The sequence below is a fragment of the Dendrobates tinctorius genome, unplaced genomic scaffold, assembly GCF_039654945.1.
Source record: "Dendrobates tinctorius isolate UK_male_01 unplaced genomic scaffold, ASM3965494v1 ptg000065l, whole genome shotgun sequence".
NCBI lineage: Eukaryota > Metazoa > Chordata > Amphibia > Anura > Dendrobatidae > Dendrobates > Dendrobates tinctorius.
The window spans coordinates 35,925,435-35,939,238 of record NW_027361733.1 but is presented as its reverse complement, the minus strand read 5'-3'; the positions used below and the strand labels follow the sequence as shown (position 1 = coordinate 35,939,238).

Genomic DNA, 13,804 nt, shown 5'->3' with positions numbered 1-13,804 from the left:
AAGTTTCCCTGCTAGATGATAAGGTCCCTCCCCAGGAAATCAAGCCTCCTCCCGACTGTAAGCTCTGTGCCCCTTAACCCTAAGGCACCGATGTATCCTGGACTACCAAAACTCAGTATGCCCCCACCCTATGATCCTGCCGGGTGGATCTGTGCTGTATGTGGAGTTACTAATCCTCAGTGGAGAGGTCCGTTATAATTGTGGCACAAGAAGACCGAGAGTTGCAGCCCCCACCTCTGCTAACGGCACCTATTATCATCCACCGCTAGCCTTAGTCCCCGTTATTGCTAGTGGTTATGAATAGCCACCCCTTCCATTTACCAGCTCCAGAGGAAAAAAAAAAGTTTTCAGACTTTAACCTGCTCTGTTCAGGAGAGAGAGAGAGAAAAAAAAAAAAGAGCAAACAGCAGCCTCTAGCCCCCACCGCAGCTGCGAGCACACAGTGTGCCCTTCAGCCCACACAGCAAACTCTCGCCCCCCCTTCCTCGACTTCAGCTAGTGGGAGCCCTGCTCCTCAGCCCCTCCCTGCTAATTCTCTTTACTGCTCAGTTTGTAATCTCTCTCATATGTCCAGTAAATTTACTAGGTGTAGATTTATTATCACAGTTCCGCTCCTGAATACAATTCCAAGATGATGGTCAGATGGTTTTTTTTTGTTATATAATCCCTATGTAGATGAAGACAGTGAGGAAATCTGTATTTTGCATGCCCTTCTCACAGTTATGATGGCCCTGATAGGCTCAGATCCACCCCCAATATTGCCTGAGGATCAATGACTCACCCCATACCTCTCAGAGATACCATCTAAATTCTGGTCAAAAGGGCGAAATGATATAGGGAAAATGCCAGTAGAACCAGTAATTGTTTCTCAAACCTGGTGCCTAATCCACATACTTCTTTGTCCCAAATACCCCAGGATGCTGCTTGGTTTACAGTTATTGATCTTACCAATGCCTTCTTTAGCATTCCGTTACGCCCAGACTGCCAGTTTCTATTTGCATTCACTTAGCAGGAACGACAGTTAATATGGACAGTTATGTCACAAGGGGCCCAAAACAGTCCCAACCAGTTTGCAAAAAAAAAAAAATGAGCAGGTGTCTTTTGCCATTTCTGCCACTGTTAGCCTCTTAAAGCATCTGGCAGCACTGAACTGTCGGGTTTCGGCCTCGAGACTTCAGTTCTGCCTTGGGTCACTGTCTCCTTCAGGGTGCCAGACACCTCGCAGAAGAAAGAAAAATAGCTTTCAGCTCCCTTCCTTTCCCAAAAGATGAAGCTGAACTCCAGCGTTTTCTTGGACTATGCACTTATTGTCGTCAGTGGATACCGGATGCATCCCGCATAATGCAACCCCTTTACAACGCCTAGAAAGACGGTATAATGAACTATAAGGGAAGATGGCAGTGATGAGGATTATCTCCAGCATGATTGTTCCTAATTTCTGATAGAAGAAACAGCTACTCCACCAAATGTCAGTGAGAATCCACTCCCAAATCCCGATCTGGTGTTGTACACGGATGGTTCAAGATATGCTGACGAGTTTGGTAGATTCCACTCGGGATACGCTGTTACCACAGAGGACACTGTAGTGCACGCAGCTGTGCTCCCGCCCTCACAGTCCGCACAAGAAGCAGAACTCCGGGCTCTGTCTACTGCATGTACTTTGGCCAAGAACAGATGGGCTAATATATACACGGACTCACGGTATGCATTTGGTATTGCTCACAATTTTGGGGCTCTATGGGCCAATCGAGGGTTTATTACTACTGCCGGAACCCCAGTGAAGAATGCTGAAGCTGTTAAAACCCTCATGGACTCGATCAAATTACCTACTCAGGTGGCTATTATCAGAGTTAAGGCGCACAGTCCTAGGAACAGTCCACAGACTGTTGGCAACACATTTGCGGAAGTGCAAGCAAAAGCCGCCGCTCTTTTACCCGTTGAACCAACCATACCAACTATGGTGACCACACGCTCTCAGCGTAAACAGTTACAAGAAGCATTGACCCTACAAGAACCTGATGATCTACAACAGACTGAAGTTTTCTGTCGGACCCCGCGAGACCCCTTAATGACAACGCAGAGAATGTCTCCAAAGGAAGAGGTGAAGCAATGGAAGACTGATGGGGCACGTATGGATAATGGTCTCTGGAAAAAGGAGCGACTTGTGTGTCTCCCTAAGCGGATGTACCCTGCTATTGCCACATGAGCCTACACATCGAGGAAAAAAATCAGGCCCTCGCACTGGTGCAAAAATTCTCCTGGGCCCCTGTTCTCCAGTTGGCCGGAAGCATTCCCTATTACCAACATGACTGCAAAGACCACAGCGAAGAAACTGGTGATGGAAGTTATATGCAGATATGGGGTTCTAGAAGATGTTGAAAGTGATCAAGGCCTGGCCTTTTCTTCTCATGTGTACTAAGAAGTTCTGACAATGCTTGGATCCACTGTAGCCCTCCATACTCCGTACCACCCACAATCCAGTGGGAAAGTTGAGAGGTTGAATGGCACACTGAAGGGACAATTGACCAAAATGATGTAGGAGACTACGGCTCCATGGCCAGAGCTCCTACCCACTGTACTATACCACATCCGTACTACCCTTATTGCAAAATATGGCCTGTCCCCATATGAGATATTGTTTGGTACTAGGCCCCCAGTTGCAAATTTCCAGTCTCAGCAGTTATCAGAAGAAACTGACCGTGTTGTTCAATATGTTATTCTGCTTAGTAAAAATCTTGCTAACACCTATGTTCTAGTTTCCTTTTCTTTTCCAGATTCAGCAGAAACCGGCACTTGTCATAACCTGAAGCCTGGTGATTTGGTAGTCGTGAAGAGGCATGTCAGGAAGCACGGACTAGAACCCTTGTATGACGGTCCCTATCAAGTCTTCCCCATCACCCAACAAGCCAATAGCAAATGAAGGGGACATAATGTTTTGGTTTTTCGCATTTTCCATATTATTATTATTGGTAGAAGTTAAAGTTAGAAGATATTCTAAGACTCAAAGATCAATACGATAAAGACAATGATCGTACTAAGGACAGTTAGTGGTCAGACACTTTCTCCTTTCTCAATCCAGCCAATTGGTTTAAGGGAATTGGGGGCTGGATAGCTGGGATCTTACAAAGCTTGTTACACACTGCTGCCTGTATCCTTGTTGTATATGTGATACTAAAACTTGTTCTTTGGTGTATTTCTGTATGTATTAAGTAATTCTGCACCAAAACAGCTAATGATGATACCAAAGGTGTCGTTGCCTCTGCTTTTCTCTACACCGATCTCAAAAGGCTACTTGATGAAGATGTTGAAGCCAAGCACATGGCTACCTACAAAAGTTCCCCACCACCGTCATCAAAAATTGTTATTCGTGAACTGCAGTATAGAGGGGGGACGGGTGCGCCGCGACAGCCATGACTGGCAACACAGCACCAGTCATGTGAAGACCAGTACCCCTCAAGCTGTTAGCTTGGGATAGCACCTCTGATGCTGCATATGTGTTAAAAAAAATTTATCTAGGGGGGAATGTGAAGGGTTAATACTAAAATCAGAGCTGAAGTTTCGTTTTATCCATTCTCTGTAAGGTTTCGTTTCTCCGTTTTTGTTGTTGCAAGATAAATTTTTATAATTGGCATGGGCTGTCATGAAACCAGACTGTTCCCATCTGTATAAGATAAAGGAGGCGGGGTGTAAAACTCTGAAGAATATGCCATTATACTACTTTCTACGCTATCTAGGTACGGACATATATGTAGTTTCCGGTTTTCTTGCAATATTATTGGCTTATAAAGTGAAATGATGCTACTGGTACTTGAGAACCTTGCATAATTAAGCAAAAGATTATAAAAGATGTGACTAAAATAAAGGGGCTTAGTGATCTGCCTCGATCCTCCCGTACAGAGACCCCAGTCTCCGTGTGGTCATTTGAGTTGCTAGCAACACTGGAATAATTTGGAAATCACTGGCTCAACCGTGAAGGGTTAATTTAGCCCTCCCAAAATAGCTACCCCGACAGTACACTATATGGTAGAGTGAAAGGTGTCCATAAATATAAATTTCTCTCGCACTTCACCAAGTGTGTGACTCAGCAGCTATATACATAATGGGGCTGTCCGGCCTTAGGGTGTAAGTCTGCAGTTCTTGCATCGCATGCACTGCACGCTGTGAGGATTCTTTGCTGCTGGTGCTGAGAGCGGCAGGCAAGGACGGACTGAACGCAAGTATGTGATTAGCATACATACGGTCACATGCCTACTAGACGTGCGCGGCCTCGCTTAATAAAAGTGTACTGAGCAAGGCCAGACATGTCTAGTTGGAAGTATGCAAATTGCTTACTTCTGGTCACATGACCACTAGCTCCTGGCATTGGGGAATAGAATAATCACATAGAGTGACTGGACAACCACTTTAACACCCCCACATAGCCATGTAATGCCATCCTATATATATTCACACATGCCAGTATATAAAGCAGGTGACTCACAATTCATGATTTGGGCTGCGTTTATGGATGTGTGATTGTGGCACATTGGGTCCGCTCTTGGCTCCTGGTCTCATTACAGCAATGGTCCCGTGGAGCTGGTTGGATATTCTTTGCTGGCTCTGTGTGCTCAGGAAAAGTTTCTGCACCCCGGATATATTCTAGAGAATAACATACAGTGAAAGTAAATGGGTGTCACAACCGAGACCTGATAATCCAATTAAAAAAAATTTTTTTGCAATTCACAATTTCTTACATACACAGATATTCCGGACAGAAATCCAAATACAAAAGAGCAAACTTGGCCCAACTTATCACTAGGACTAGCGGAGGGACAAGAAGGATCATGAAAGTTGAATTTTGACAATAAGCCACTGCCAGAGTTGTTTGGCAACGGCTTACTCCCCTATACCCATCAAGCACACATGCATGCTTGACTGAGTGGAGCATGCAAGTTATGGTGATGTCAGATAAGGTTTTCGAAAGGGCACCATCTAATATGTAGCGCATAACCTATCACAACTGAAGAGGGCACCGCTGACCCCGATGGCTGGGCACGCTGGTTCATAGACTGGACAGAGTTTTTTGGGCAATGGCACTTGTTCCTCCTGGCCAAAGAGGAAATGTTAATGTATATAAAAAAAAAGTATTACTACTGATTAATAGTGGTCAGACATATCGTACCATGTCAGCCTGGTGAGCGTCGTTATCCAGCCCCTGCTTCACTGCTGGCGACAGTCTTAGGACAGCGGCACACGTTTCTAACATAGCAATAGAGAATCAAAGTATTATGCCGGCATCAAATCAGGTTCCCATTCACACAAATGTCCTTTGTTATGTTGGTGACAAGACAAGAGATGGAAGGACCAGGCATGTTGGATTTTAACAGGCTCGATCCTTGTCCCCGAGAAGATAAGCAGTGGCAGAGTTGTCTGGCAGCCACTTATCTCCATACCGTAGCAGATAAATATCACAAGTGTGGTGTCTGACCTTCAGGCGCTGGGCATTCAGGGATCATTTCTGGCATCTCCCTGTCTTTGATTGTCTTTTCACTGCTGTGTTTCTGATTTGCGGTGGAGAGCCCGGGCTGCTGGGCCTCGGGGGTGACACTCTTTTCAGGGGTTTGACTCCTGGACCTGTTCCTGTCACTAGAAATATTAGAACAATACAATATTGAATTATTTTTTTTTGTAGGACATATTTTATGTAGGTTGTATTGTAATTTTGTATGTTTCATTGTTATATTGTCAAAAATTATAGTTGATTGCAAATAATGGCATCACAGAAACGTTATAATCTGAGCTGGGACTTCGTTGCCGCTCTGTGTTGGATTTTCATAGCCTTTTGAAGATAGTTCACAACTTTTTCTCCCATATAAGTAAATCCTGTCGTTGTGTTATTGCTATAAAAATTTCTGTAACTTGCAGCAACGCCATGGAGCCCTTGCTTAAGATATACTACAAGTGGGGGGGTGTAAATACATAGAGTGAAGGGGTGGCAGTAGCACCTGGCACCTAAAAAAAAACAGTGTCCCTTAGGTCAAATAAAAAGACACCAGCAGCATAAATGACAGACAGCTGGGGTGTGTGTGCGCTTGTACAAATATTATATTGGGCAAGGTTACACTTAGGGACTACGGTAAGTTGGGCGCCACCTACATGACATATATGCTGTGGATCTGCCATACTGTAATACCCCAATTATTTATTGTAAGGAGGTGGCACCCCCATTGGTATATCGGACACTTTTCAAAAGTTTTTATTTTTCACGTAGAGGCACTACAGGCTTGGCAGTTGTGTTATATTTTAAGCACAGTTAGTGTTAACTTCACACTCAAATGGATGATCAATTGTAGAACTTTCTACAGCCCCATGCAGGTGGCCAGAAGACGGTGTGCCACAACACAAATGTAATACATGGGTCTTGTGTTCAAGATGACAGACATCTTGTAACTGAACTAACAGTATAAAGGAGGCTGCGAACTACTGTAAGGAGAGACATACTTGCCACGTTCCCCCTTGAAGAACACACGTTGTTGTATTGTATAATGTGAACTGTGATAAGCGTTAATAGTGTTGGTATGATGTTCTGCCCGATAGCATGGAGGGTTAATGGTTGGGATTAGCCCAGAGTGGGAAGAGCTAAGATGAAGGGACAGAGACTGTTTCCTGTCAGCATATCAGATAGTGCCCAGTGTGCGTGTTAAGTAGACCTCAGGTCTAGACAGTAAGCAGCACCGCATGACGTGGGTGTCCCTGAAGTGAGGAGACACCAAGAAGGTGCTTAGCGTGAACCGGGATAGAGAGAAAAGTAAAACCGACAGGAGGACAGAGTGATCAAACTGAGACGGGTCTTAGGAAAGGACTCCTAGAGTTTATAACTCCGGGAGGTAAAGGGCCAAGACAGGTGTACGCTTCCCGACTTTAGAGACTCTCTGTGCATGTTCAGAAGATGGCTTCCAGTCATGTGCAGTGCACGCCTCTGAAGCTGGGAAGGGTACACCTGGCTTCAGAGACGCTTTGACGATGCCGATACGAGCGGTACACATGCGCTAGATTTGCATGAGTGGCCATGACGCCAACTCGAGCAAATTATGTTAATAAGCCCACAGGGGCGTGATAACATGGAAAGAGGGCGAACTAATCTGGGGCAACTAACGCCCCATTGACTAGTCAAAGCCCTCATTGGCATAGCAGACGGGGAGAGTATAATATTTATCTGAATTACATTATACAGGGCTGATTAGGCAGGGAGTTTAATCATACATAGGTGAGTGCTGCTGGGCTGGAGGGCATGGGGAACGTGATAGGTTCTCTATTACAGCTCTTATAGACTCTAGTTACAGCAGCCTCTAGTGGCAGTAGTTAGTACTGTAGGCATGCATTTAACTATACAGATAGAAAAAAAACTATAGTGGAAAGACAGTTACTTGAACATATAGTGACATTGGGGTAGTCCCTACCAAAAAATGGTGACCATATACCTAGATATTATAGTGAATGTATTTGTTGCTAAAAACAAAGTGATTACACTGGAAACAAACATTGACCCATTACAGACTGGTGGAACCTGTTCTACATAACCAGTACACACCCTTGCGTCTTATTATATGCTAACATATGGATGTAGTCCAGGGAATTTCCCACAAAGGTGGAGCTATGTGCAGAGCAGCTAGCGCTGTTGTGTGGAGACGGATGCGTAAAGAACTGCAGCGCAGAGCAGATGACACTCGCTGATCCCTTCAATACGACCTGTCCAGTAATTGGCCCCTAGATCCCATTCACAAAAGATAGTCCATAGAGTGGAATAAATAACAAAAAAAGAAGGAATGTAGTGCTATGACATGTACCGTTGCAGCTGATGCTAATGTGTCCTTTTGGACTTTGCAGCGCCACCTGGGAATTGTTGATTTGCAACAGACAGAGCATGCATTTAAAGCTCACCTGCCATTTAGATGACTTTTTGAAATAAACCCATGTAATATATGAGGAATAACACTAATTCAAGCCATTATATTTTTTGCATTTTTTTTTTGTTTTCCCCTGTGCAAGTTCTCTCTCTTATTTTGACCTGTGCTTGCGCGAGTGTGTGGAGACCAGCTGCTATGATGTATGTGTCAGTGCCTCTTTGGTAGACTTCAATTGGTAGCTATAACCTTATCCCCCATTAAGACTAGACGTCTGTATTGTTTTGACAGATTTAAGCACTTTTTCAGAGTGAATCATGAAGTTCAATAGCTAGGAAGTTGGAGATGGAGAAGTGGCTCATAAGTGGAGAAAGAAGCATCTCTCTCTAATAAGTTTCTTATATTCGTTTGTACAATGTTTATGCACAGTTTGTTGAAATGACAGTGACCATGAACACTCCGTAAGATGATGTTATACCTGGAGTTCATTTCCACACATTTGGCTTTCCTCAGCTCGTCCAGCAGAGTCTTGTTCTCTTCCTTCAGCAGATTAATTTCATTGGCTGCAAAAGGAAAAGACTTTGTTAAGGTTAAATCTAAATCCAGTGATTGCACATTCACACGAAAGTGCACTAATCCCAGAACTATGCATATTATTTTAAGCAGATCTCAGCTCTATGGTTTGAACGTGAACTTCTGCTATTTTCTCCCTCAGACATCCATATATTACATATGCACACTAGGTATTATAACAAAGAAAACAGGAGAGAGCAGTGACTATGCTTATCTCTGAAGCCTACGTGACCCCTTTGACTAAATGAAACATCATCGTAGATGCAGACAATGGCTTCTTGTGCAGTATTAGATCTGCATTGGTCATGTAAGTGTTTTGTGTGTGGAAAGCAAAGTAAGCTGCTACCAGACACATCTGGAGTACAGATGATGGCAGTGAAAGGGTCACTTTTTACTGCCATCAGCTATACTCCAAATTAGTACTTTCTGCTATTAATGCAGGCAAATAGACTGGGGGAAAAGCAGGGGTTTGGAGGCCATATGCATGCAATTTTTTACATGAATGAAGACAAATCCCCTAATAAAATGATTGGCAAAGTTTCATAACTTTCATTGCTGGACAAAAAAACAAAAAAATTAGAAAAGTTTCGTTACTTTTAAACCAGCAAAGTGTTGCAGTGCCCAATATACTCACTTAGAGAGGAGATCTGCTGAAGATTGTGGAAGTGACAGTTTTCGTATTCTTGTTGCTTCTTCTTTGCTAGTTCTTGTGTCACTGTGCACCGATCACACAAACCAGCTCTCAGTCTGAATAACCAAACACGAACATGTGAAATCTGGTGTATATTTATTTATTATTTATATAAAGGTATATATGCGAAGAGGGTAGAGGAGAGGCAACCTAAACTGCAAGCAAGCCCAACTGATGAGTGTGAATGAATAGCAAACTCACCTGTTTTCAAGCACCTTAATATTTTCATTCAGAACTTTGTGCTGTTCTCTTAGTACATGGTTCTTAGAAAATAACTCCTCAATCCTTTGTGCATCTCTAAAATTTAGGAAAAAAGTGAATACAGGTAGGTAGAGATTATAATATAAATATATATACACACACCTATATACATACATACACACACACACAGTATGTATGTATATATATATATTTTTTTTTCTAAAAAAAGATGGAACATTAATGATAAACTAGGCTGCTGGGTAAATGTGCTGTTATATGTACACACGCTTGTGCATAACATAACGCATTTACCCACCAGATCAGTTTATAATTAATACTGTTTTTTTTTTCTTTTTTATAACACTAAACAATTGGCTTTCATTATCAGGAAAAAAAAAAAAAAAGTAATCTTCTGTTTTTGCTGCCCACCTAAAAGCAGCATGATATAGGGTCAGAGACCCTGATTCCAGCAATGTATCAATTACTGGGCTTTTAGGAACCGTAATGGGAGCAAAAAAGATGCCTGCAATACTCTTTTCTCCAGGTAGAGGGAGTAAGAGTGCAGCATTGAGTCTCTGTTCTTATGCATTTTGATTAGATTGTAATGGTGAAAAAAATAGGAAAATCAGTGGGAACTCTAATCAGTGATGTATAAAAACTGAGAAAATTAGTCTAATAAAACCTCACTCACCGACACTTCTCCATTGTTAATTCTGTGAGTTTTGCTTGCATACCTGAAACAAAGCAAGTTATTAACTTCTAAGTGTAAAGTCCAGACATTTGTTCTAGCTAAAGTAAAAAAAAGCACAAAAGGTGTTTATTTTTTAAAACACAATAACACATTTTGACTTAAAAAAAATACCACTGATTCACTGGTCATCCTTACTTGAACCACTTTTAGTAAGTACTGGCCACTGAATATTGGGGGAACCCTACAAGGCCTGTTGTTTTAGAGATGTTTTGAACCAGTCATCAGTACATCACAGTTTGGCCCTTGCTGAGATCCTTTTACTCTTAAGCCCCCGTCACACACAGTTATCTCGCTAGTGAGATCACTGCCGAGTCACAAGTTTTGTGACGCAACAGCGATCTCACCAGCGAGATCGCTGTGTGCGACAGGTATCAGCGACCGCCCCCCCTGCCGGGTATCGCTGATCGTTGTGGAAACCCTGGACATTTTTCTGGTCGGTGGTCTCCCGCTGGCCAGCACGCATCGCTGCGTGTGGCAGGTGGGAGACCAGCGATCAGTGAGCTGGTAACCAAGGTAAACAGCGGGTTTCTAAGCGCCGCGCAGCGCTTAGAAACCCACTGTGTACCTTAGTTACCAGCGTGCTGGTGCAGGGAGCTGATAACCAAGGTAAACAGTGGGTTTCTAAGTGCCGTGCGGCTCTTAGAAACACGCTGTTTACCTTGGTTACCAGCTCCCTGCACCAGCGCGCTGGTATCTAAGGTACACAGCGACGTGCGCGCCCGCCGTTGCTGGTGCTGATCGCTGTGAAGCTGCCTGTTTGGCAGCTCACCAGCGATCATGTAGCGACACACCAGCGATCCTAACAAGTTCATATCGTTGTCGTGATCGCTGGTGAGTCGCTATGTGTGACGGGGCCCTTACTTATTTATCCTGTTTCTAAAACATTAACTTCAAGAACCAACTGTTCATTTGGTGTCTAACATTTCTTATCAGGTGCCATTGTAATGAGATAATACATCCCAAGGGCAGACTTAAGCCCCCGTTACACACTGCGATATCGCTAGCAATATCGCTGTAAAGTCACCGATTTTGTGACGTTGCAGCGATATTACTAGCGATATCGCTGCATGTGATACTTACCTCCGACCGGCTCCCCCGCTGGTTATCGCTGATCGCGCGAGAAGCTCCTGGACCTTTCCTCGTCAGCCACTTCCTGCTGGGCTTCCTGTGGCACCGACGAGCGACGCGTGGAGCTGGGCGGGAGGACGCAGGATTGCCGCGTCTGACAGGTAAGTAGCGATCCCCGTCCCCAGCGATGTCGCTGGTGAGATCTGCCTGTGTGGCAGCTCACTAGCGACCACCTAGCGATGCACCAGCGATCCTGACCGCGTCATATCGCTAGTCGGGATCGCTGGTGCATCGCTAGGTGTAACGGTAGCCATAGACAGAAGACAAGTATGTGGGCTCTTTGCAGTCCATTAACATCATAATGTACCCCTTTATGTCTCTGTCACAGAAACTGCTTGCTGCTTTGGAGGTTTAAGTAAGCTCTAACCTCTTAGGCCCTGTGCAATTGCACAGGTTGCAACAATAATACGTCCTACTACAATAGCTACAAATAATTAGTTGCAGTTTTTTTAAGTACAATTTCTTGATTATCCTCAGTCATCTGCTTTGATGGTCATATCATATGCTCAGCAGTTACCATGATCAGTCTTAAAATTGTTAATTGTGTAATTGTTCAAATTTCCAACATTTTAGGGTTTTCGTAGTCAAAAGTGACCGGTCTAGAAAGGACTTGTTTTTGATGCCATATCATATGGCAGGTATGTAGACAATTTTGTGACGGAAGTCCGTAGCAGATTTTCTTGCTTGTTTATCAAAGGAGTGGTTAATAATTAGAGTACCAGAAATGTTGCTAAAAGTGAGAAAGGTTATTAACCTTTAAAGAACGCAGTACACGTAGATCATTGAATTCCACTTTACACTATTTTTGATAAACATTATCAGACAAAGTAAACCTCTGTTCACACTGTTCTATGCTCTTTGTCTTAATGATCCTGATATTGCTGACATCAAAGCTGATGTAGTCTGCAGCTTTATTGTCAAAAATACCGGAACCGCAATGGGCACCATATCAAGCTAATCAACCATCAGGATTGTTGGGATGTTTTTAGAAAATGATCCGTCAGAACTGTCCTAGTTCCTTCATCTGTTATGAACAGAAGCCATGAAGCTAGTGTAAGCCAAGTCTTAATGGAGACTAAGGGTCCCGTTACACTAAACGACGCACCAGTGATCCCGACAACGATATGACCTGGTCAGGATCGCTGGTGCGTCGCTACATGATCGCTGGAGAGCTCTCAAACAGGCAGACTCACCAGCAATCAGGACCAGCGAGCACGCTGGTATCCAAGGTAAATAGCGGGTAACTAAGCGTGTGCATGGCATAGTTACCCGCTGTGTACCCTGGATACCAGCGTGCTCGCGCTGGGAGCTGGTATCCAGGGTAAACAGCGGGTAACTAAGCGTGCGTGGCTAACAGTGCTGGGAGCTCGCTGATCGTTGGTCTCACGCTGCCACACGCAGCGATGCATGCTGGCCAGCGGGAGACCAACGATCAAAAAATGGCCCAGGACATTCTTGCATGATCAGGGGGGCCGGTCGCTGATGCGTGCCACACACAGCGAGATCGCTGGCGAGATCGCTGATGCGTCACAAAATCGGTGACGCATCAACGATCTCGCTAGCGATCTTGCTTACTGTGAAGTACCCCTAAGTATGATTCTACACAAGTTAGAAAAAAGTTAAATATTTGTATGTCATAAATGTACTTATAGTTTAAATGTACTTATAGTTTAATGGAGATTCACGGTGACTTCTTTGGCTACTACTGTATAGAGAAAATTATAAGAAAACTTGGGGAAATTATTCCGAGGACCACTCTCCATCTATGATGAACATGTTCTCATTGAGGTCTTATAGATTATGTGTGAACTATCCTAAAAAGAATAGACCCTAATGACAAGTGAATGTCGCCATTGTCGCCTCCAAATAGAGTTGTCTTCTGTTAGACCTTAGGGACCCATATTGTGTTTAGTTATACTGGCTTCTAAGAAAGATGGCTGGCAATGGTGTGAAGTGTTAAGGTGCCTGTATACATGCCGTTAAAACTAGTGAGATTAGCCAACTTTTGTCAAATATGTTTGGGGACCTTCATTTATTTCCATACTGTATTTGGTTCTCCAATAAGTTTGTAGGATTTGCCAACAGCAGTTTCTGGGGTGGGTTGAGGAAGAGAACTGTTCCCTTCACAAAGCTTGCCAACATCTGCAATGATGAACTGAATTTCCCTGTATATAATAAGGGCAGCTGTGTGTTATACAGTACAGCTTTTATACCTCTGCTGTCTGAGAGTCTCTGCCACACACATTGCTACATATCTGCTCAATAATGAGAAAATATTCTTTCCCTTAACGACTCGTGACATGTGACAAACCTGTCTGTCAGGTTTCTGGCTTTTTACACAACTCCAACAGCTATTTGCACTTCAACTTACACTCTGCCAGTGTTCTAAGAAAATATGACATTGAAAAAAGTCCCAACCACTTGATAAATTCCATGTACCTCCATCTGATGTGAGGTGATGAAACATCTGGTCAAACATCACAGATGATATTGGGTTAAAAGGGGTTAAATGACAGTGTTACCCTCAAATCCAGCAAACTATAGACAGGCATGTAGCATGAGAAACCTTAAGGTCAT

At 43.6% G+C, this 13,804-nt stretch overlaps 1 protein-coding gene across 3 annotated transcripts in view; it reads right to left on the bottom strand.

The window, feature by feature from the left end:
• Nucleotides 1-13,804, bottom strand: part of RBBP8NL (RBBP8 N-terminal like) — a 36,930-nt gene that overhangs the window by 8,252 nt on the left and 14,874 nt on the right. For 2 of the 3 annotated variants that reach the window (XM_073580939.1, XM_073580938.1), the window contains 7 exons: nt 10,040-10,082; nt 9,349-9,444; nt 9,091-9,203; nt 8,362-8,446; nt 5,468-5,625; nt 5,162-5,238; nt 4,481-4,638 (listed from right to left, as the gene is read on the bottom strand). In XM_073580939.1, coding sequence (XP_073437040.1) covers nt 4,481-4,638; nt 5,162-5,238; nt 5,468-5,625; nt 8,362-8,446; nt 9,091-9,203; nt 9,349-9,444; nt 10,040-10,082 — 730 coding nt within the window. The remainder of the gene's footprint in view (nt 1-4,480; nt 4,639-5,161; nt 5,239-5,467; nt 5,626-8,361; nt 8,447-9,090; nt 9,204-9,348; nt 9,445-10,039; nt 10,083-13,804) is intronic. The other variant, XM_073580940.1, reaches the window with a different exon arrangement.